General features: G+C 43.3%; 1 protein-coding gene across 2 annotated transcripts in view; it reads right to left on the bottom strand.

Annotated features, from left to right (window-relative positions):
* Positions 1-21,730, bottom strand: part of SMYD1 (SET and MYND domain containing 1) — a 64,517-nt gene that overhangs the window by 22,082 nt on the left and 20,705 nt on the right. For both annotated transcript variants that reach the window (XM_040335459.1, XM_040335460.1), the window contains exons 3-4: positions 17,041-17,254; positions 13,293-13,423 (exon numbers count right to left, since the gene is read on the bottom strand). In XM_040335459.1, the coding sequence (XP_040191393.1) occupies positions 13,293-13,423; positions 17,041-17,254 (345 nt within the window). The remainder of the gene's footprint in view (positions 1-13,292; positions 13,424-17,040; positions 17,255-21,730) is intronic.

The raw sequence follows: 21,730 nt of genomic DNA, 5'->3' as shown, positions 1-21,730 counted from the left end.
CATCCTGTGCCCCTTTTGGGCATAGGGTGACTGAGAAATGATAATTATAAATTACATGAGATGGTACATTACTGATAATTCATGTATTGCAGGAGATCTGGACATATTACAGGTGATTTCATGCTGACCCACACCAGGTCAATAGACTCCTAAGATATCCCATTGTCCATTGTGTGATGCTAATACTGTGTTGTGTCTATTGTACTGATTGAGTCTGTAAGGGTCAGATGTCTAGCTTTCAGGTGTTGATTGAGGCTGGCTCCTGAAAGACTTTCCATTGTGTGATGCTAATGACACTGTTGGTGTGAGAAGCCTATTGATGATCAGGTGTGAATAGCTTATTGTCGGAGACAGAACGTCTGGGGGATAATTAACTCCTCTGAATGTCATTATCTAAAAGAATGTGATTGAAGCCCCATTGTGTGATGTTTTGGGGGTGGAGAGTTTCATTGTCCCTGTAACATGCCTGTAACTGCATAAAAAGCTAAGGCCTCGTACACACGACGGGACATGTCCGATGAAAACGGTCCGCGGACCGTTTTCATCGGACATGTCCGCTCGGAGATTTCGGTCTGATGGTTGTACACACCATCAAACCGAAATCCCCGCGGACAGGATACGCGGTGACGTGGCAGCGACGATGACGCGGCGACGTGCGCGACCCTGGAAGGTCAATGCTTCCACGCATGCATCGAATCACTTTGACGCATGCGGGGGATTCTGGCCCAGCGGACATGTCCGGTGAGTCGTACAGACGACCGAACATGTCCGACGGACAGGCTTCCAGCGGACATGTTTCTTAGCATGCTAAGAAACATTCGTCCACTGGAAACCCGTCCGCTCGGCCGGGAATCCGGTCCGGTCGGCCATACAGACGACCGAACATGTCCGCGGAGTCTGGTCCGCGGACCAGTTTCAGCAAACATGTTCGGTCGTGTGTACGAGGCCTTAGAGTGTACCATTAAAGTTCGTTCATACATTTTGAAACCAGAGAACAGAGCGTATGTCTCGTTTATTCTGGGGAAATACATATGGATCGTGTCTGCTGGATTGTCGGAGTGTCGGATAAGCTGTCGTGGGGCGATGGAATGGAATATTGTAAATGGTGGTGACACAGTTGGGTTCTGTGTTATATTGTTTAATTTCACAACTTTATAGCCAATTATAAAATCTGTTGTTTTCAAAGACAAGGGAGGAACATATCCCCGGATCCTGGACCTGTGGACTTGATCACAAGTTGATAAGTACAGGCGGTCCCCTACTTACAAACATCCGACTTACAAACGACTCCTACTTACAAGCGGAGGGAGACAACAGGAAGTGAGAGGAAATCTACCCCTAGGAAGGCAAATTCTCCCCTGTAAAAGTTAAAGGGGTTGTAAAGGTAAAAAAATGTTTTCCTAAATAGCTTTTCTAAGCAAGTTATGAGACGGGAGCGCTCGTTCTGGTAAAACTACTGTTCATAATGGAGTACATTCATCACGCTGTAACAGACAGAAAAGCGCAAATCATCTTTTACTAACACGGAATCAGCTAAAGCAGCCCAAAGGCGAATAGAACTTCCCCTTTACAGTGCCGTCGTACGTGTTGTACGTCACCGCGCTTTCCTAGAGCATTTTTTAAAAACGATGGTGTGTGGGCAACGTCGTTTTAATGATGAAGTTGGAAAAACTTCATTTTTTCAACATGCTGATGTAGCGCCCCCTTACTTTCAGTATGGGCACTACGCTAAAGTTAATGGGGAATAGGAGAGTTACTTTGCTCCTATTCACAATTTATTCAAATTGGGACTTCTGTCATTCCAGAAATGTCCACTGGGTCAATCTGTACTCCAGGGATGCAGTACCATCCCTGGCAGGCAGTTGGCGCTAGAGGGGTAATGGCAGAGCAAGTTTTCCCCAGCAGCCAATTAGAGAAGTTTCTCCCTTGCAAGGCATGCTAGGGAAGGGTATATCTGTGACAGGTGTCATGTGTTCTAAAATCTTTGCGGGGTCCCGGTTCCAGGTGCGACATCCACCTTTAGGGTGCGCGCATCCATGGACCCCGCCGGCGAGGCCCACCTGGCCAGAATTGCAGGCTACACAAACCGGGACCCCAGTGACTTACTGGGTTCCCGGTCCTATTGAGAGGATCCCAGGCTGGGTGCGGTTCGATTAGGGGGTCGGCTTGAGGAGAACCCGGAGGCAGGTTGTCCAACAGGGCTTGAACAAACCAATCGGGGATCTGGTGACCGGAATGCTGACAGGTATGTTTTGCTGTCAGCCGGTGACCTGTGCAGAAATCTACTGGGAGGATTCGCTCCATTCGACCATTTAGCTCACTTAAAGTAATTGGCCTGTGGCAGAGGCCCTAGAGCCAGGTCTGTGAGAGAGATCTGTTCCTCCCAGCAAATCCTAAGTGACACTTCGGCTGCCAGGCTAGTGAGAGGGGTCTGTCCGGGGGCACTTCACCCACTCCAGCTAGAGTGGCGACGAATCGCAAATTGGTACTACTAAGAGCAGAGCTGCTCTGTTCATATCCAGGCCTGATACCGCAAGGTTCTCCTTTCTCTCTTCATCAACCTTTCCTTTCCTAATTGATGTTGATGTTGGCCTGGAAATAAAGCATTGGAAAAACCCTTTATTCACTGTTGTGTGTACGCGGCATAAGCGGTAGATCTGAAATGAGGGGGAGCTCTGCTAATTTTATCATCCAATCATGTGCCAGCTAAAATGCTGTTTTTTATTTTCCTTGCATGTCCCTCTCGGATCTACAACGACTGCACTTCCAAGTGCACTTTCAGTGCAATTTCAAGTGCACTTGTAGTTTGCACTTGTAGTTTGCACTTGTAGTGCAAAGTGGATTTGCCTTTAGTAAATAGCCCCCACTGTCTGGTAATGCAACTCAATGTACAGGTCTCATTGGACCCTAAACAAGCTGTATCAGGGTGGGATCTATGTGCCTTATGATTTGCTCCATATTCAGCACCGGTAGTCGGAGAATATTTATAAAGGCAGCCTACATGTCCACCTGTGTCACATGCTATTAGAGATATGTGGGAAGTGACTGAACATGTCTCTGCCAGCTACTGTCAGCCAGTAATCCAGATCAGCTGTTCTTGGAGCAGAGGGTAAGACTGGACTGCGATATGAATGAAAGGACATTTAAATGTCAGGCATTAGGAACACATCGGTCCCTGCTTTTGAAATGGCTTCATCACAGCATGATAAACTAACTTGCTAATAGAGAAAGACAGATATTATTATATCACAGCTCTGACTGTGCCAAAAGAACGGGCCCAATTTAAGGTTCTATGTTATTTATGGACTGATTCACACCTATGCAGGTTGCAGTTTGCATATTGCAGGTGCATTTTGTGTTTTTCAATACATGTTTTTCATCCATTGAAGTCTATGGAACCAAAAACCATAAAAAATTCCCTGGGCCTTTCCATAAATTGCACAGATGTGAACTACATCCTACTAGTTTAACCATGTTAAATGGACTGTAGTGTGTTTCTGCAAAACTGAAAACGTAATTAAAAAACACAAAGCTGTGAACCAGGCCTCACAACACAAATGAGATTAACCTCACCGGCAGGGGCGTCTGGAGGGTGTGGCTAGGGGGGCTGGAGCCCCTAATGGGTCCCTGAAAAGCCCAGAGTTTTAGGAATGGAGCATCCAATTAACAGCCCTGAGTGCCGCCAGCCGCCGCCGAACAGGGACCGCTATGATTAGGAACGGCGCCGAGTGTGGCCGAGGTATATTGCATATATATATATTTTTCTCAGTCTAGGCCGATACGTATTCTTCTACATATTTTTGGTAAAAAAAAAAAATCGCAATAAGCAACTGGTTTGCGCAAAAGTTATAGCGCCTACAAAATAGGGGACAGAGGAGCGGAGGCCGTAAAAAGACGGCGACCCAGAGATTTAGAACCACCTTGAGGCCGTATATAGTCGTATGGCCGTCAGGAAGTGGTTAAAATAAAATAAATCTTATTTTACTTGTCAGGTTGTTTTAACTATCATTATATGCAGATCGAAGCTTACCCACTTGATGTGCAAATGAATGGAACAGAGTAAATAAAAAAGTAACAATATTGTTACTTTTTGTCTCTCTATCCCTTTCTAGTAATGGATACAAAGCTTCCTCTGACTGGCTGATTCAAAGAGATGGGCTGACGACTTCACAAACTCTGCCGATTTGCAAGAAGCTTTGTAGTCATTCAAAGAATACAAAGCTCCTTGTGAAAGGCTGAGCGCTGCTCAGGCCGACTCCCTTTTGTGGGATAGGAAGTTCCCATTTCACTCCTGGAACTCCACACTGTATACGGTATGACTGAGGCCTCGTACACATGATCGTTTTCCTCAACAGAATCCATCAAGAAACTTGGTGGCAGAGCTTTTTTGCCGAGGAAAACGGTCGTGTGTATGTTTTTCGTCGAGAAAACTGTTGTGGAACTCGACGAGAAAAAAAGAGAACAAGTTCTCTTTTTCCTCGTCGGGAGTCTCAATTTCCTCGTCGGGCTGGTTTACAACGAGAAACATGTTCGTGTGTATGCTTAGAAACCCGCGCATGCTCAGAATAAAGTATGAGATGGGAGCGTGCCTTCGGTAAAAGTAGCGTTTGTAATGGAGATAGCACATTTGCCACGCTGTAACAGACTGAAAAGCGCGAATCGTCTCTCACCAAACTTTTACTTAACACGCAGTAACATGAGATTAGCAAAAGCAGCCCCAAGGGTGGCGCCAGTGGAATGGAACTTTCCCTTTATAGTGCCGTCGTACGTGTTGTACGTCATCGCGTTTGAGAACGGCGAGATTTTGTCTTGACAGTGTGTACGCAAAGAAAGCTTGACAAGAATCTCGACAAGCCTGACAAGGAACTCGTCGAGGAAAACGATGTTTCTTTTACGACGAGTTCCTCGGTCGTGTGTACGAGGTCTGAGGCTACATATAGTTCATACAGCGCTGACAGCCACTGCATCTGTTCGTGAAGTAAATAATTTATTTGGAACACCTTGGTTTAAAACAAACAATTTAAATGTCACTAAAAGCTCAGATTTAACATTGCAGAGAGGCCAGTCACTTGACTGACAGGTAGGGTTGCCACCTGTATGGGATTCACCTGGACAGTTCGGGTTTTGAATCACGTGTCCGGGGTTTCAGACAGGAATGTAGCTCAGAACACTGCCTGATAGGAGGGTGAGTGGGCACTATGCATGCCACATTACTATTCTTTTTGGAGTGCCCAACGGTGTCCCAGGTCTTTTACAATCCTTTAGAGTATAATAAAGAAAAATGTTTTTCACTTTTTTGCTAAAGTGTTCGGGTTTGGCTTGACAAAAAAGTGGCAACCCTACTGATAGGTGCCCTCCTCCTGGCAGCTTTTTATTACTCATTCTATTGAATAACAATCCGCTAGCTTTGGGGTCCCAAATGACATCATTGAGTGACCCCATCACTTTGTTTACTTTAGTAGTAGGGACTGGAGATGTAATTTGGGGTCGGATGTGCCTCAGTGAGTTTTTTTTTTCCTTTTGGTCGGTTGGCAGGTGTCGATCTTCATGACTGATATGGACCTGCATGACTGGGCAACATGACTGATGAAGGATGTGCATACTGGAACTTTTCTTCTTTTTTTTTTTTTAAGTTTAGGTATGTTTATTTCTAGGATATTTTCTTTTACTAAAATCTGGAGATCATCTTTAACATTGCAGGGATGCCACTTGAGTTTTACAAGTGCCCTTCACCTGGCATTTTTTTTACTAATTTTATAGAATAACATTCTGCTAGATTTGGAACCCTAAATCAGGTGGATGGCAATGTACATACATAAAACAAGCCAATGTGATTTATAAATGTGCAGTGTGTAATGTGCTGTAAAAAACAATAACACAGGGCTGTCTTAATGCATGGGCACCCCTGGACATTGCCCAGGGGCCCCAGGTGCATGGGGGGCCCCATGATAATCTTCCATTACATCATACTTGCCAACTGTCCTGGATTTTCTGGGACAGTCACAATTTTACTAAGCTGTCCCGAGATGGCTATGTCCCAGACTGGTCCCAGAACCTGTACTGTGCCCTCCTGCCTCCCCCATACTCGTGTTGTCTTATCTTTGATTTATGGCAAGGGTGTTAAACTCAATTTCATCGTGGGCCGTATCAGCATTATGATTGCCCTCAAGAGGACTGGTTGTATCTGTAAGATTAGAAGTCCAGCACATCCCCTCCCTTTACATTAGATGTCAAGAGCCATCCCACCATCAGAAGCTGAGTCTTCTACTCTCCCTTACATCACAGTGCACCTCCCTTTCCTTATGCTGCTGCTGGGAAGAAGCTGAAAGCATTGCTTGAAAGCAGAAAGTAAGGTTCTGGAGGAGGACCAGAGGAGGGCTGGAGCTCTCCTGCAGCTGCAGGAGAGGTGCGAGGGCCACATGAAATGGCCTGGGGGGCCGGATCTGGCCAGCGGGCTTTGTGTTTGACACCTGTGATTTATGGCATGTTTCTAATAACTTTTTATACTTTGGTGTGTAAATTGGGACAAGCTGGTAGGGGGTCTCAGAGCATTACTTTGCCCTGGTGCCCATGATACTATTACGACGGCCCTGCAATAACATGGTATGCTGATTCTTACCTACAGAAAGATATAAGGCCCATTTCAGACATTGGGCTCAGAAGAATATGGTAACCATTTGTTACAATGCCTTTAAAACCAAATCTATGAGATATTTTCATCAGCTGTGAAAGCAATGCTTGGTATTTCTATTGGCAAGAATTGCTGCATCTAACGGAGACATTAGGTATAGTACACAGGAACTCATAAATTTATTGGTGATTTTTTTATTCTGACTGCAGTTTTTACTCGATGGATGGACCTTTTTTTAAAAAAAAAATTGTGTTTGATTGATTTTCAGATGCTATCAGGGGGAGCAATCCATTGGATCATTGAATAGTAAAGGAAAGGGGCGATAAAATACCTCTATAATTAGATGCTCAATGCAGAAATGTATCCACTAAGCAACAGATATAGTATCATTACCATACCAATTTTTTTTTTTTTTACAATGCACTATGATAATCCAGTAGTATGACATCATCACTCAGTATTAAAAAAATGCTACAATTTGGGTAGAAACTGACCCTCCCAAAGAGGAGTACCTAAACCTCTGCCTAAAGTGAACCCATGCCCAGATCATGCACATGGGCATCCGCTCCATAGGGCAAGGGGGGGCAATTGACCCCCCCTGGAAAATCAAGAAGGTGTTGAAAGAGTCTTGCGGCCTTGGGCTGTCTGAGCAGTCCCGGGCCGGATGTCACACAGGCACAGTGAGCAGAGTGAAGCCGCCTCCCCCTCCAGTGTTTATGTGTACACAGGGGGAGGGAACCTGCTGCCTATGCTGCAGTGATGGCTAATCTGAGGTACTGAATTTAATGGGGGGAGGGGGGTCCGTCTGTGCTGAAGGGGGGGTTTGTGCTGGATGGGGGGTCCATCTATGCTGAAGGGGGGTCTGTACTGAAGGGGGGGTATGTGCTGAAGGGGGGGTCCATCTGTGCTGAATGGGGGGTCTGTACTGAAGGGGGGTCTATCTGTGCTGAAGGGGGATCTGTGCTTAAAGGGGGTTCATCTGTGCTGAAGGGGGAGTATGTGCTGAATGGAGGGGTCTGTGCGGAATACGGGGGTCTGTGCTGAAGGGGGGTCCATCTGTGCTGAATGGAGGGGTATGTGCAGAATAAGGTGGCCTGTGCTGAAGGGGGGGTCCATCTGTGCTGAATGGAGGAGTATGTGCAGAATGGGGGGGCCTGTGCTGAAGGGGGAGTTCATCAATGCTGAATAAAGGGGTCTGTGCTGAAGGGGGGTCCATCTGTGCTGAAGGGGGGTCTGTACATTCTCTAGGCTATATTTATATGGGCATGGAGCTGAATTATCTCAAGAGCTATTTCACACTGCCAGCTTACCGCATCATTGGTAAAGCGGCGCTAAAAATCGGCGCTTTACCATCGTTTTAGCTGCGCTTTTCGGCCACTATCGGGACGCTTTTAACCACCACTAGTGTTTGAAAAAAGAGTTAAATGCGTTTGTGCATCGCCGCTGCCGGAGCGTCCCCCACTGAAAAAATATCAGCGGGCGCCTATGATCATGCATATTCTGATCAAGCAGCAAAAGCACTTTAAAACAAACCATCATTCACATTTGTATATATGATACTGTATCTATAGGCATTGTGAAGAAACTTATTTTCAACATTTACAACACAGACAGTGGGGTTTTTCTATGAAAACTGAATCTTGGCTGGCTGTCAGATGTTTTTAAAGGAGAAGTAGGGCCAAAGCATAGTAGCCCATTATGCTTTACCTTTGCAGAGAAACAAAGAGGAAGTAAAACCCATCAGGGTTTACTTCCTCTTTAAGATTGAGTTACACATTTGCAACAAAGACTATTATTATTTTTATACAAGATCAAGGTAGTCAAATAGCACCACACCGCGTCAGATCTGTATGACAGAATCCTATTTTTAGTACATTTAGTGTGTGCGTTACGTGACATTATGCTTCCTCTACTGAAAAAGGACACTTAAGGTCACTTGGCTAAGTGTTCATATACAAGACACAGAGTTCTGATATTACATCTGCTATTACATATTTATTAACCTTTCTAGACCTTGCTATAAGAAAAACCTTATGCCGCGTACACACGACCGTTTTTCATGACGTGAAAAATTAAATTTTTTTAAATGGTCATTAAAAACGATCGTGTGTAGGCTCCAGAGCATTTTTCTCAACGTGAAAAATGGGCATTAGAAATTTAGAATGTGCTCTAAATTTTCGTGTCGTTTTTCACGTTGTGAAAAACAGTCGTGTGTAGGCTTTAACGACGTGAAAAAAACACGCATGCTCAGAAGCAAATTATGAGACGGGAGCACTCGTTCTGGTAAAAGTACCATTTGTAATGGAGATGGCACATTCGTCACGCTGTAACAGACTGAAAAGCACGAAGACTGAAAAGCGCGAATCGTCTCTCACCAAACTTTTACTAACACGAAATCAGCAAAAGCAGCCCAAAGGGGTGCGCCATCCAAATGGTCCTTTATAGTCCTGTCATACGAGTTGTACATCACCGCGCTTTGTTCGAGCATTTTTTTTTCACGATCGTGTGTATGCAAGGCAGGCTTGACAAGAATCGCGTCGAAAAAAACATTGTTTTTTCCATGACATTAAAAACGGCCGTTCGTACGCGGCTTTAGACTTCAAAAACAATCCCTACCTAAGGTACTATTAAACCCAAAACCAAAATTGTAATATATTGCAGCTTGCCAATAATTAGTTGTGGTGGCTATATTAGTTTTCTTTTTTAGGCCAGTGACCAAGCATGCATCTGCAGAACATTAGGCCAGGTTCACATCTATGGGATTTTCCTGCAGCCGCATTTGCTTAGAAACAGCGGCCTGTTCATCTGAAAGGGCTGCTGTACCTGTGGGAAACATAGGGAAAAGGTTCCTACACCCTTTCTAAAACCACAGTCGCACAGAAAGCACGTGGTCTTATGCCTTTTCCAGCATAGGAAAATGCACTCCAGTTTCCAATGCATGGGGGTGCCATTAAAATGGCACCCCCACGCGTCTGTTATGTGTGGGAAAGCGTGCAATTTAATCACAGATCCACACCCGCATAGATATGAAGCTAACCTAAGTTTGAAAAACAATCATCTACAATACTCCTTGGGCTAGATTGAGAAACAAATGCCTATCTTTAGGCGGGCGTAGCGTATCTCATATACGCTACGCTGCCATAAACTTGAGAGGCAAAGTCCCGTATTCAGAAAGAACTTGCGCCCGAAGTTACGGCGGCGTAGCGTATATGGGCCGGCATAAGCCTGCCTAATTCAAAATAGGCTGGTAGGGGGCGTGTTGTATGCTAAGTAATCGTGACCCCACGTAATTGACGTTACTAATGAACGGCGCATGCGCTGTCCGTGAAAGTATCCCAGTGCGCATGCTCCAAATTACGCCGCAAATAGTCATTGCTTTAGACGTGAACGTAACTTACGCCCAGCCCCATTCACGGACGACTTACGCAAACGACGTAAAAAGTGGAATATTTGACGCTGATCCGACGTCCATACTTAACATTGGCTGCGCCATCTTTTTAGTGGTTTATCTTTACGCCTTACGTAAACGGCATATCTTACATGCGACGGCCGTGCGTACGTTCGTGAATAGGCGTATCTTGATCATTTGCATATTCTCGCCGTGAATCGACGTACACGCCCCTAGCGGCCAGCGTAAATATGCAACTAAGATACAACGGCGTAGGAGACTTACGCCGGTCGTATCTTAGCAACAGAGAAGCGTATCTCAATTTGAGCATACCGCTAAAAGATACGACGGCGCGGATTCGGACTTACGACAGCGTATCTACTGATACGCCTTCGTAAGTCTTTATGAATCTAGCCCCTTGTGTCAGAATTTAGTACAAGTTATAGCCTAACAACAATGTAGGTCAGAAGTTTTTTGTATTTAAAAACTCTAATTTAAAAAATAAAAATCATCCTAGCAGTATCCTAAAGTGGTTACTCATCTTCTAAATGGTGATTTTCAGATTAAGGTTTTCAGACTCTACCAAATATAGGCCTGGATATAGACCACCCACGTTTTTTAAGGCTAAAGACTAGTAGTAGACCTTATCAGATGTCTATTTATATACTGATTAGAATAAGGCCAGGATAAACAGTGCAGTTGTGACAAGACTGCACTAGACTATGTATGCAACTCTCTTATCTTACAACTCTTTTCTTTGTCCTCTGCCTGTACTGTATGGGAGATAGTGCATGTTGGGGCTGCTATTAGAAATTATTGGGCCCGGTACAGCCTACAAGACAGGGCTACCACCAGTAACCTTCAATCAGCGGCCCTGCCCACTACCCGAGACTCTGTACCCCTTGCACTCCCAACTGCCCTAAACTCTGCAGTCAGTGCACCCCTATTGACAGATTGCTCTACACCTCTGGTATCCTTCACTACCCAAACACTCAGTATCTCCTGCACCATTTGTACCCCCTGTTTTCCCCACCACCCCACCTTCTGCACCCCCACATTACACCAACTCTGAACCCGTTGCATTCCCCATTACCCAGGCCTCTGCACGGCCTTCATCCCCAACTACCAGCATCATGTACCACCTACATCTCACACTACTCCACTTGCACCCTCATTTTACCTCACAGTGTACCCCTGAGCCTATCACTACCCCTTTTTCCCCATTACCCCAGACTCCTTATATCCCTATTACCCTATACTCTGCACCCCTAGCATCCCCCATTACCCCGCATTCTGCCCCCTCCTACCAATATTCCACACTCTGTACCCCCCATTAACCCACATTACCCGACATTCTGCACCCTCTGCTCCCCTCCATTACCCACATTCTGTATACCATATTATTTAAAATTCTGCAGCCCCTGCAATCCCCATTACTCTACATTATGTGCCCCCTATTACTCCATACTCTGCACCCTCTGTGCCCTCCATTACTCAACATTCTGCAACCCCCCCCCCCCCCCATCACCCCATCAACCCACATTATGCCCCACCTGCACCTTCCCCCATTACACCTCATTCTACAGCCCCTGCATTTCCCATAACCCCACATTATCCACCCCTGCATCCCTGTGCCAAACATCAGATTTGTTCCTCAGTCCTGTATCCGTTTTCGACACATAGACCCGAGTAGGTGATATATCAGCAACCTAATTTGTCCAAGTATGTATAGCTTAACAAAGGGTGGTGGGTCCAAGTTAGATTAGTGGAAGGTGCTAGGGAGGGGTGGTTGGGATTTTATGAGAAAAGTGTAGAAGTTCTTTAAGCAAGGTAGAGGGAGCCTGAAGGCAACCTGTTTCAAAACTTTTATAGACCTTATGAACATTTGCAGATATGTAACTAGCTAAAATAAAATTGACCATCATTTTTGAATATAGCTTGGCAAGGTTACCCTACTGAAAGCAAAGTTTGGTCCCGTGGGTATTATCCTTAAAATATATATCAAAACCATAGAATCAAAATGCAATATATTGCAATTTTCTAGTCCTATATGTGGTACCATGGTTCCCCGAAAATAAGCCTGGGTCTTAATTTTGGAAACAAAAGACACAATAGAGCTTATTTTGGGGTAGGTCTTCCATGTAATGTGCTGTCTGCTCTCACCCTCTCTCCCCCTGCCTGTCAGGAATCCACAGTGTGAACCGAGTTAAAATGCTTGTAAAATCCTATAATCCACTTTATTACAGTAGTATATAATGTACAATGTGTGTGTTTCTGTAATATAATTGTGCCAATTACATTCGTTATAGCGGCGCTCTGCGCTTCTGTGACCCGCCGGAGCTCTCTTCCCCACAATTATATTACAAAAACACACACATTGTACATAATATACTATTGTAATAGAGTGGATTATAGGATTTTACAAACTAGGGCTTTTTTTTGGGGTAGGGCTTATATTGCAGCTCTCCTGGAAAATAATGCTAGGTCTTATTTTTGGGGGAAAAGGGTAGCTGCATTGGTTATCTTTTTTTTCCATTTATGTTCACCTGGAAATCCTGCCGGTAACATGACCTATCCAAGTGTAAGGCCTCGTACACACGACCGAGAAACTCGACGAGCGAAACACATCGTTTTGCTCGTCGAGTTCCTTGTGAAGGCATTGAGAAACTCGACAAGCCAATTTTCTCCATTCCCGTCAAGGAAATAGAGAACATGCTTTCTTTTTGGCTCGTCGAGTTTCTCGACAGTTTTCTCGACGAAAATGTACACACGACCGGTTTCTTGCTGGTTTCTTGCTGGTTTTTGCCGAGAAACTTGGTTGTGTGTACGAGGCCTTACAAAGCTGTGTCCTCCGAGCTGGAGTTACTGAAAGAGCGCTGTCCAATTCACCTAAACTGTCTTTTTATGATTCTAATGATACTATTTTAACCTTAGAGACTATTACATTCACATCACATTGTTTCCAATAGGATACTTATTAGACACTAAATAATGATTATAATTATTAGACATTAAATAATTATTATAATTATTAGACATTAAATAATTATTATAATTATTAGACCTTTTAAAAACAGGCATATCACAATACTGAGCCAGATTCAGCATTTGCAGTATGACTACTCATTCTACTGGTAGGCACATTTTCATTACCATTGATACATACAAGTATATAGAACATATAAAAGGTTGTCTAAAGTGTAACCAGTAAATCTTACACAATAATTCAATGTTTTTCTAATATAACATTGCTCTAGAAAATAGTTGACTTACTTGCCATTGTTGAATATAACTGTGCAGTTAGGCCAGCAGTCATGGTTGACTAGACAGAGATTTGGGAAAATTCCAACGCCGACAGCTTGAAGACCCCTTTGGTCACTTAAAGTGAATCCATTGCAGTTTATCTTTCAAATTGACCAACAACCCACAGGAGAGGGAAGAAAATAGAACAATCAAAGTTAGCAAATAGCTATGCAATACAAACGTGGTAATTGGCACGTATCTACAAACAAGATTCCTAGTCTTCCACCAAGAGAAAACACCCGTGTGATGGTATTCCAATCTGCTTACCAGATTCACTGACCGTTTGTGCGGTCAGATAGAGCCCAGAGATGTTTTAAAGTCCTCTCAAGTGGACTATATACCAGCAGGTTACACAGATCGAATCATCTACTGCTCCAAAACTTCAGATATAATGAGGATGCGTTTTCTTGTCTAAATCCATGTTTACATCTGTTTACATCTGTAAACATGGATTTAGACAAGAAAACGCATCCTCATTATATCTGAAGTTTTGGAGCAGTAGATGATTCGATCTGTGTAACCTGCTGGTATATAGTCCACTTGAGAGGACTTTAAAACATCTCTGGGCTCTATCTGACCGCACAAACGGTCAGTGAATCTGGTAAGCAGATTGGAATACCATCACACGGGTGTTTTCTCTTGGTGGAAGACTAGGAATCTTGTTTGTTTTACCATTGGACTTTTTTCACAGATTTTTTATCATCATTGCTATTTATCACCTATATTCAATCATTGATTGGTGGAGGATCAGCATAAAAACTTTTTTCTTTCTCACTTTTGGACATTATAAGGAATTTTTCATTAATACAAATAATTTATTTTGTTTATTAAGTCACAGATTATTTTGCTAATTCACTATTCATCTGGTTCATTCACAATTTATTTCATTCACATCAGCGCTGTACCTTCTTTTGTATGTATGTTTTTCTTGCTTTGGGTATTATGAGCAATAGGTACTAGCTGCTTTTGTCACTTATTATCATCTTTTTATTATCACGTATTAGCGCAGTGTTTTCCTTTGGTTTTTCCTAAGGAATTTTTACAAATTGGCACGTATCGTTAGCAAATCTTATTCCAAACTGGGCAAAAGAAACCACTTGGTCCCCCATCAGTAATGCAGAAAATAACCATAACCTGTGATTATCTCTGAATATGCTGAGGTAGTCTCCTGTCTGACTTTAAAGACCTATAGTGAGCTCAACATGCATGCCAATGGCAATTAATAGGTAGTCAATCAGTGCTGCTAATGTCATCAAAAAAAAATTCCAACCAGATTCCAAGTAGGAAGACAATGGACTCAGAAAAAGGGTAATACTGGAATGCAGTGCCGGCCCAAGACATTGTGCTGCCTGATACCAAAAATGAAATGCTGCCCCCCCCCCCCCCAAAAAAAAATTAAGCCCACCAAAATGCCCCCACATCCATTATTTTATATCATGATAACTAAAGTGGACCTATCATGGCTCTATACGTGTATATAGGAGTATAAAGAGGACCTGTTATGGTTCTATTCATGCAATAAGCCCCACAGTGGAGCGGAGAGCGGAACGGGAGGAGCGGTCAGGCGGCAATAAGCCCCACAGTGGAGCGGAAAGCAGAGCTGGCGGAATGGGATGGCCGACGGGCGGCAATTTCCCGCCCCCCCCTGAAAGTGCCGCCTGGTACAATGGTACCATCTGGTCCCATGGTAGGGCCGGCCCTGCTGGAATGCTGAAACATATTCAAGGCTCAGGTGGATAAATATTCATCAAACTGGTCAGCCATGTATGAAGGTTATACTAAAATATCAATTACAGGCATTCCACAGGTAGGTGCTTATCCCCTGAATCAGTTTAAATGCAACATTTTCAAGTCTGTGTGGAGTGTTCTGTTAAAGTAAACCTAAAAATGTAGAGCTGTTTTTTCTTTAACCGGTTTCCGACCAGCTCCTGTAGATTAACGTTGGCAGAATGGCATGGCTGGGCAAAGTGACGTGTATATATACACCACTCTGAATTTCCCGCTGCGAGCTCCGTGACCATGCCCGCGGGACCCGCGGACTCGATGCCTGCCGGTGTACAGCGATCGGGTCACAGAGCTGCAGAACGGGGAGAGGCAAGTGTAAACATGCATTGTCTGTTCCCTGTGATCGGGGACAGCGAACAGTGACGTGTCACATATAGCCACGCCCCCTAACAGTAAGAATCACTCCCTAGGCACACTTAACCCCTTCAGCGCCACCTAGTGATTAACCCCTTCCCTGCCAGTGTAATTTTCACAGTAATCAGTGCATATTTATAGCACTGATCGCTGTAAAAATGACAACGGTGTCAAAAGTGTCCGATGTGTCCACCATAATGTCGCAGTCATAATAAAAATCGCTGATCGCCGCCATTACTAGTAAAAAAAAAATATTAATAAAAATGGCATAAAACTATCCCCTATTTTGTAGACGCTATAACTTTTGCGCAAACCAATCAATAAACGCTTATTGCGATTTTTTTTACCAAAAATATGTCCTAAACTGAGCAAAAATAAATGTTTTTTTATATATTTTTGGGGGATATTTATTTTAGCAAAAAGTAAGAAATATAGCTTTTTTTTTCAAAATTTGCGCTCTATTTTTGTTTATAGCGCAAAAAATAAAAACCGCAGAGGTGATCAAATACCACCAAATGAAAGCTCTATTTGTGGGGACGTCAATTTTGTTTGGGAACCACGTCGTACGACCGCGCAATTCTCAGTTTAAGCTACGCAGTGCCGAATCGCAAAAAATGCTCTGGTCTTTGGCCAGCGATATGGTCCGGGGCTGAAGTGGCTAATAAATCAGCTGGGCATTAGAGAGACAGTAAAGCAATCAAACACTAGAGCTATAAAAAGATAGACCTAGTTCCAAGTCATTTTAGATGATGCTTGCATGTTGGGAGCATGCAGTTCTGCACTGTGTGTGCTGATATCAACTGGGCTTTATTTCATTTTCAATGTACACTCTGAATTTGGTCCCCCAATATATGTTGCAGTGGGTCAAAGACATGTAAAAGTAGGTTGCTCTGTGCAACCTTCTTTTTTCAGCTTTCAAGTAAGTGCTTGACTTTACTACCCTGCTTTCCTTCCCTAATGCCCTAATGATCTGTAAAATAGACTTATCTTTATTTCCTTAAAATCTTACTAAACCCAGGACCCTGCATTCACTATCTCTGGTCTCCCACTGTACACAAAACATAGAAATGCAATAGTTTTAGTAAATATAAGCTGCTAAATACCTTTTTCTCATCCGCATTATACAGCAGTCTTGTGACTTCTATCAGTGTCTGGTTATAGCTTGTAGGAGGAGTTTTCATTCTCCTCTGACTGTCCTATGAGGCTGCAGGACCCCTGACCCTCTGTCTGGACAGTGTTGATTGGCCCTGTGCTGATCACATGCACCCTCCCAAGAAAAAAAAAATTCTCTAGCAATACACACCAAACTGAGCATGTGCAGCTTGCCACCAAGGCTATGTACTATCAGGAGATGGTTTGGGGACGATGGAATAAGGGGAGGATCAAAGAAGACAGGATCAAACAGGCTTTTTACACAGTGCAGAGGATTAACCCCTTAGGTTCCACAGTGAGTATAACAAGCATGCTTTACTGCATATACACACTGATTTTACTGTTGTGGGTTTAGTAACACTTTAAATAAATTTGTCTGATCCCATAAGGAACCAGGCAGACTTAGTTTACCACAGTTTGGACTTACCAATCCAAAGATGTGAGAGATGTACTGCATTGCAAACTGTTTACTCTGACTTGGCCAATAATCAAGAAAGGTTTGAACATCTTCCATAAGTCCGGTCTTCTCCTCTTGGTCAAAATGCTCAACGTGGCTTTCGAGGTCATCAACGGAGACTAAGCATCCTTCGGTGAGGCCTCCTCCTTCCCGCTCTATCCGCCACAAAATTCGACCTGCAAGCCTGGTATGTAACAAAGACACACATTTCAATCTACTGTGTAAGGAAATATGCCATTCCATGTTTTACTGAAATGTCTTCTCTTCTTTAACCACCAAGGCCTCGTACACACAATATGAAAATCAGAAGGGGAAATTTGTAAGACGAGCTTGTCTGCGAATTGTCGGATCGTTAGTACGGTGCTTTTGACAGCCGATATGACTTTTTTGTCAGACAAAAGCTGGATGTGGAGGCTATAAAATTTTTGTCGGATGTGAACTCAACGTCTGATTTTCGGAAGGTCAGTACAAAAATCGTCACACAAAAGTCGAAAGTAAAAACACGCTTGTAACGGAATGGCCCGTGACACCCAGAGACTTTTGAAGGATGGGGGGTACTCCTGTGCCAGCTGCACTAATGACTCTTGGGTCTAGGGTCATCCTATGTCCCTTTTGGGCATAGGATGACTGAGAACTGATATCTCGGATTACATGAGATGGGACATTAATGATAATTCATGTATTGCAGGATCTTGGAATATTACAGGTTGCTTATTCTGACCCCCAACAGGTCAATAAGAATGTCTCATAGACTGTTGAGATGCTAATTAAGGCTGCCTATTGTGGATGTTTAAGTGTCTTGCTGTGATTGAATTCTGTGTCCATTGTGCTAATTAGGTCTGCTTCTACAGACTATTTCATTGTGTATGTTTTGTGTGAAAAGTCTATTGATGATAGATATGTGTTGGCAGTCTGAACGGTCAGATGTCTGACTTCTCAGGTATAGTGATTTAGCATGTCAATTATGTTTAGTAAAGGAATGTGTTTTGCGTAACAGGTGGGGATCACTTATCGCAGAGCCAGACCGTCTGGATAATGATTAGTAATTAGCCCATCTGAATGTGTATTGAAGCCCCCATTGTGTGATGTTGGGGTTGGAGAGTTTCATTGTCCCTGTAACATGCTTTTTGGTTGTGAACTGTATAAAAACCTGAGTTTTACCATTAAAAGATTCATTCATTTTGGAACCAGTAACAGAGCTGTGTGTCTCGTTATTCTGGGAAATGGAATGGGTCCTGTCGGCTGGAGTGTCGGATAAGCTGTCGTGGGTTGGTGGAATGGAAAATCCTAAACGGTGGTGACCGTTACAACGCTTACTCGGAATCAAGGAACGATTGGGAAGAGTTTGGTCTTGTAAACTACCGTTCGTAATCTAGAATTAACATTTGCGACGCGGCAATTGATGAAACGTCGAAGTGCAGCGCACATTCTCGTCTTCTTTAATGGGATAATAATGAAGCTGCTTTGCTGGTGATACTGATGTAGTTAGGCCAAACGTATTTTAAAAGGCATTTGTTTTGTACGATCTGAAAATCGCGAATCAACCAAACTTCTACTAACATGAAATTAGCAGATTGGGCCCAAAGGATGGCGCTTGAGAAATGAACTTCCTCTTTATGCTCTAGTACGTCACTATGTTCGTGTTTGTCGAATGACAATTTGCGGATAGTTAGTATGCGAGACAAAATCCTGCACACGTACTTTTGACAAAAATCAGACACTCGGTCATCCAACAATCAAACCGTGTGTACGAGGCTTTAGTCTCACACCTGTTCACCCTCTATGGACCAGAGCAATTGTTACATTTCTGCTATGGAACTGTTTATTCGGCAATAACTTTGTCATTACTAATGATAACAAAGTAATACATATATTGTTTTTTTAAAGTGATTGTTATTTTATTGGAAAAAAAATAACTTTACAAACATATTATACTTACCTGCTCTGTGCAGTGGTTTTGCACAGGGAAGCCACGATCCTCCCCTTCTCGGGGTCCCTGGCTGGAGCTCCTGGCCCCTGCCTTCTGTTGAGTGCCCCCGCAGCAAGCAGCTTGCTATGGGGGCACCCAAGCCAAGCTGCAGCTTAGTGTATCCATTCAGACATAAAGCAGCAGGTCGGCCCGCCCCTTTTCTCTCCTGATTGGCTAACTGAGCTTAAGTGACAGCAGCGGGCGCCGATGGTGCAATGCGCAGAGGGAAACGGGCAGTGAAGCCGCGAAGCTCCACTGCTGGTTTCCCTTAGTTAGAATGATGGCTTCCCCCCCACCCTGATCCGATGGACGGATCGGCCTCGGGGGGCAACATCGCGGGCTCCCTGGACAGGTAATTAATTTAATTAGAAGTCAGCAGCTGCAGTGTTTGTAGCTGCTGACTTTTAAAGAAAAAATTTTGCGGTTTGAACACCACTTTAAGGACAAGCAAGGCTTTCTTTTCATGATATTGTCTTGCAACAATGTTTTTTTTTCTTTGCATTCCTCAGGCCTCATACACACGACGAGAATCTCGTCAGGAAAAACCTGTTGTTTTCCCTGACGAGATTCTTGGCAAGAAACTCTTACCGCCTGAGTGTACAAACTTTAGTTTCATTCTCTAGAAAGGAAAGAACACAGTGACGTCATCGCGTACGACGAGCATGCGCTCGTCACATTCGATGCCATCACCGCCATCCTGCTTCACCCTACCTATGCCATGGAAGCTACCGCGCATGCGTCAAGGTCATTTCGAGCATGCGCCGGTTTCCACGGTGACAGGTAAGTATACACACTCTCTGGTTTCTCGTCAGGAAACAGGCCGACAAGAATCTCGACGAGAAAAAGAGAGAGCAGGTTCTCTTTTTTTTCTCGTCGAGATTCTGGCCAGATTTCCTGACGAGTAACCCAAAAGCCTCGTACACACGAACAGGAAACTCGGCAAGAAGCAGTTTTCTTGCTGGTTTTTGATGAGAAAACCAGTCGTGTGTACGAGGCTTTAGACTATAAAATGCAACAAAGCTAAACAAACTCACTTTTTTCTACTTTTTTTTTTTTTGAGCAGTGTTAGTTTAAAAATAGATAATATTACTGCACATGAAATGTGCACATTTTATTCTGTAATTTGTCTTGTGTAAAATGACACTAAAATTATGATTCTGGTACAAAGCATTGCAAAGTTATTTACAAATGAAATAAAGTTTTTTGTTTTTTCAATTTTTCCCTTTTTTAATGGTAACTGTGTAAATATTTGTTAAATGTGTGAAAATGTTAATAAACAAAACAAATAAAGTTAAAATATTAATAGTTAATGAAATAGAAACGAAAAAAAAATTAGCAGGAAAATAATAGTTGAAGAGAGAAGGATCCAGAACACCTGTCCCACCTGACCCATGTATGGTGTGTTATATGACCTCAGCCAGAGCTACTCCACTGTCCATGCCCTCTGGTGCATTTTGCTCCGCCTATCAAGTCTTAGAACTCTATAAATAAAGCCCAGTGGCCGAGACTAAACGCATTAGGGGCCGTGGTCAGTGGAGTAGCTCTGGCTGAGGCCATTTAACACATCATACATGGGTCAGGTGGGAGAGCGGCATTGATATACTGAGAGGTGGGCTCCCAGAAGTAGAGCAGAGAGACTGGGCGTGCTACACATGCCCTGTGTACAATGATGATGTTTTTAGGGCATGTGTAGCATGCCCAAAATCTGCAACTATTTAAAGGAATTTGTTTTGCATTTTTAATACAACAGTTGTCATCTTAGATTTAGGTAAAAACACACACAAGAGGGCTTCAACTGCCTTGTAGAGGCAAACTCTTGGCTTCTGGTGTGTTGATGTTCCTTTAACCACTTCAAAATTGAGCACTTTCACTCCCTTCCTGCCCAGGCCAATTTTCAGCGCTGTCACACTTTGAATGACAATTGCGCAGTAATGCAACATTGTACCCAAATTCAATTCTTCTCATTTTTTTGTGACAGATAGAGCTTTTATTTAGTGGTATATAATCACCACTGGGGTTTTTTATTTTTTGCTAAAGAAACAGAAAAAGGCCAAAAATTCAGAAAAATAAAAACAAACAATCTTTCTTAGTTTTTGTTAATTTTTGTTATAAAATTTTGCAAAGGCGGCCGGCTGCTCTGTGCTGGATCACGTATCTGGTACATGATCAGTGCTTCCCAGCCAACTGATTTGTTACAGCACAAGCCGATCAGCGGGTCCCGGTCAATGATTGATCGCCAGGACCTGCTTATCGGCTCCATCATTCACAAAAAGGGGCTCTGTGTTGTAAACAACACAAAGCTCCAAACACTGGCAGGTGATCTTGCTGTTTTTTTATTTCCTGCAAAGGGATAAAACAGCAAGATCACTTAGTAAAAGCAGCACATATTACACATATTACACATTGCTAGGCACACATTTAAAAAAAACTCTTGATCGCCCCTAGATGTTAACCCCTTCACAGCCAGTGTCATTAGTACAGTGACAGTGTATAGTATCAGAACTAATCACTGTATCAGTGCCACTGATGATGTTAGTGTCAGTTAGTCAATTAGTGTACCCCTCAGCCAGTGTCAGATTGCCCACCATACTATCACAGTCCCACTATAAGTCACGGATCACTGCCATTAATAGTATAAAAAATAAATAAATAAAAATTCCAGTATCTATAGAAGATGCTAAAACTTTCACG

This window comes from Rana temporaria, chromosome 1 (genome assembly GCF_905171775.1).
Source record: "Rana temporaria chromosome 1, aRanTem1.1, whole genome shotgun sequence".
Taxonomy (NCBI): domain Eukaryota; kingdom Metazoa; phylum Chordata; class Amphibia; order Anura; family Ranidae; genus Rana; species Rana temporaria.
This window is presented reverse-complemented; position numbering and strand designations above follow the sequence as displayed.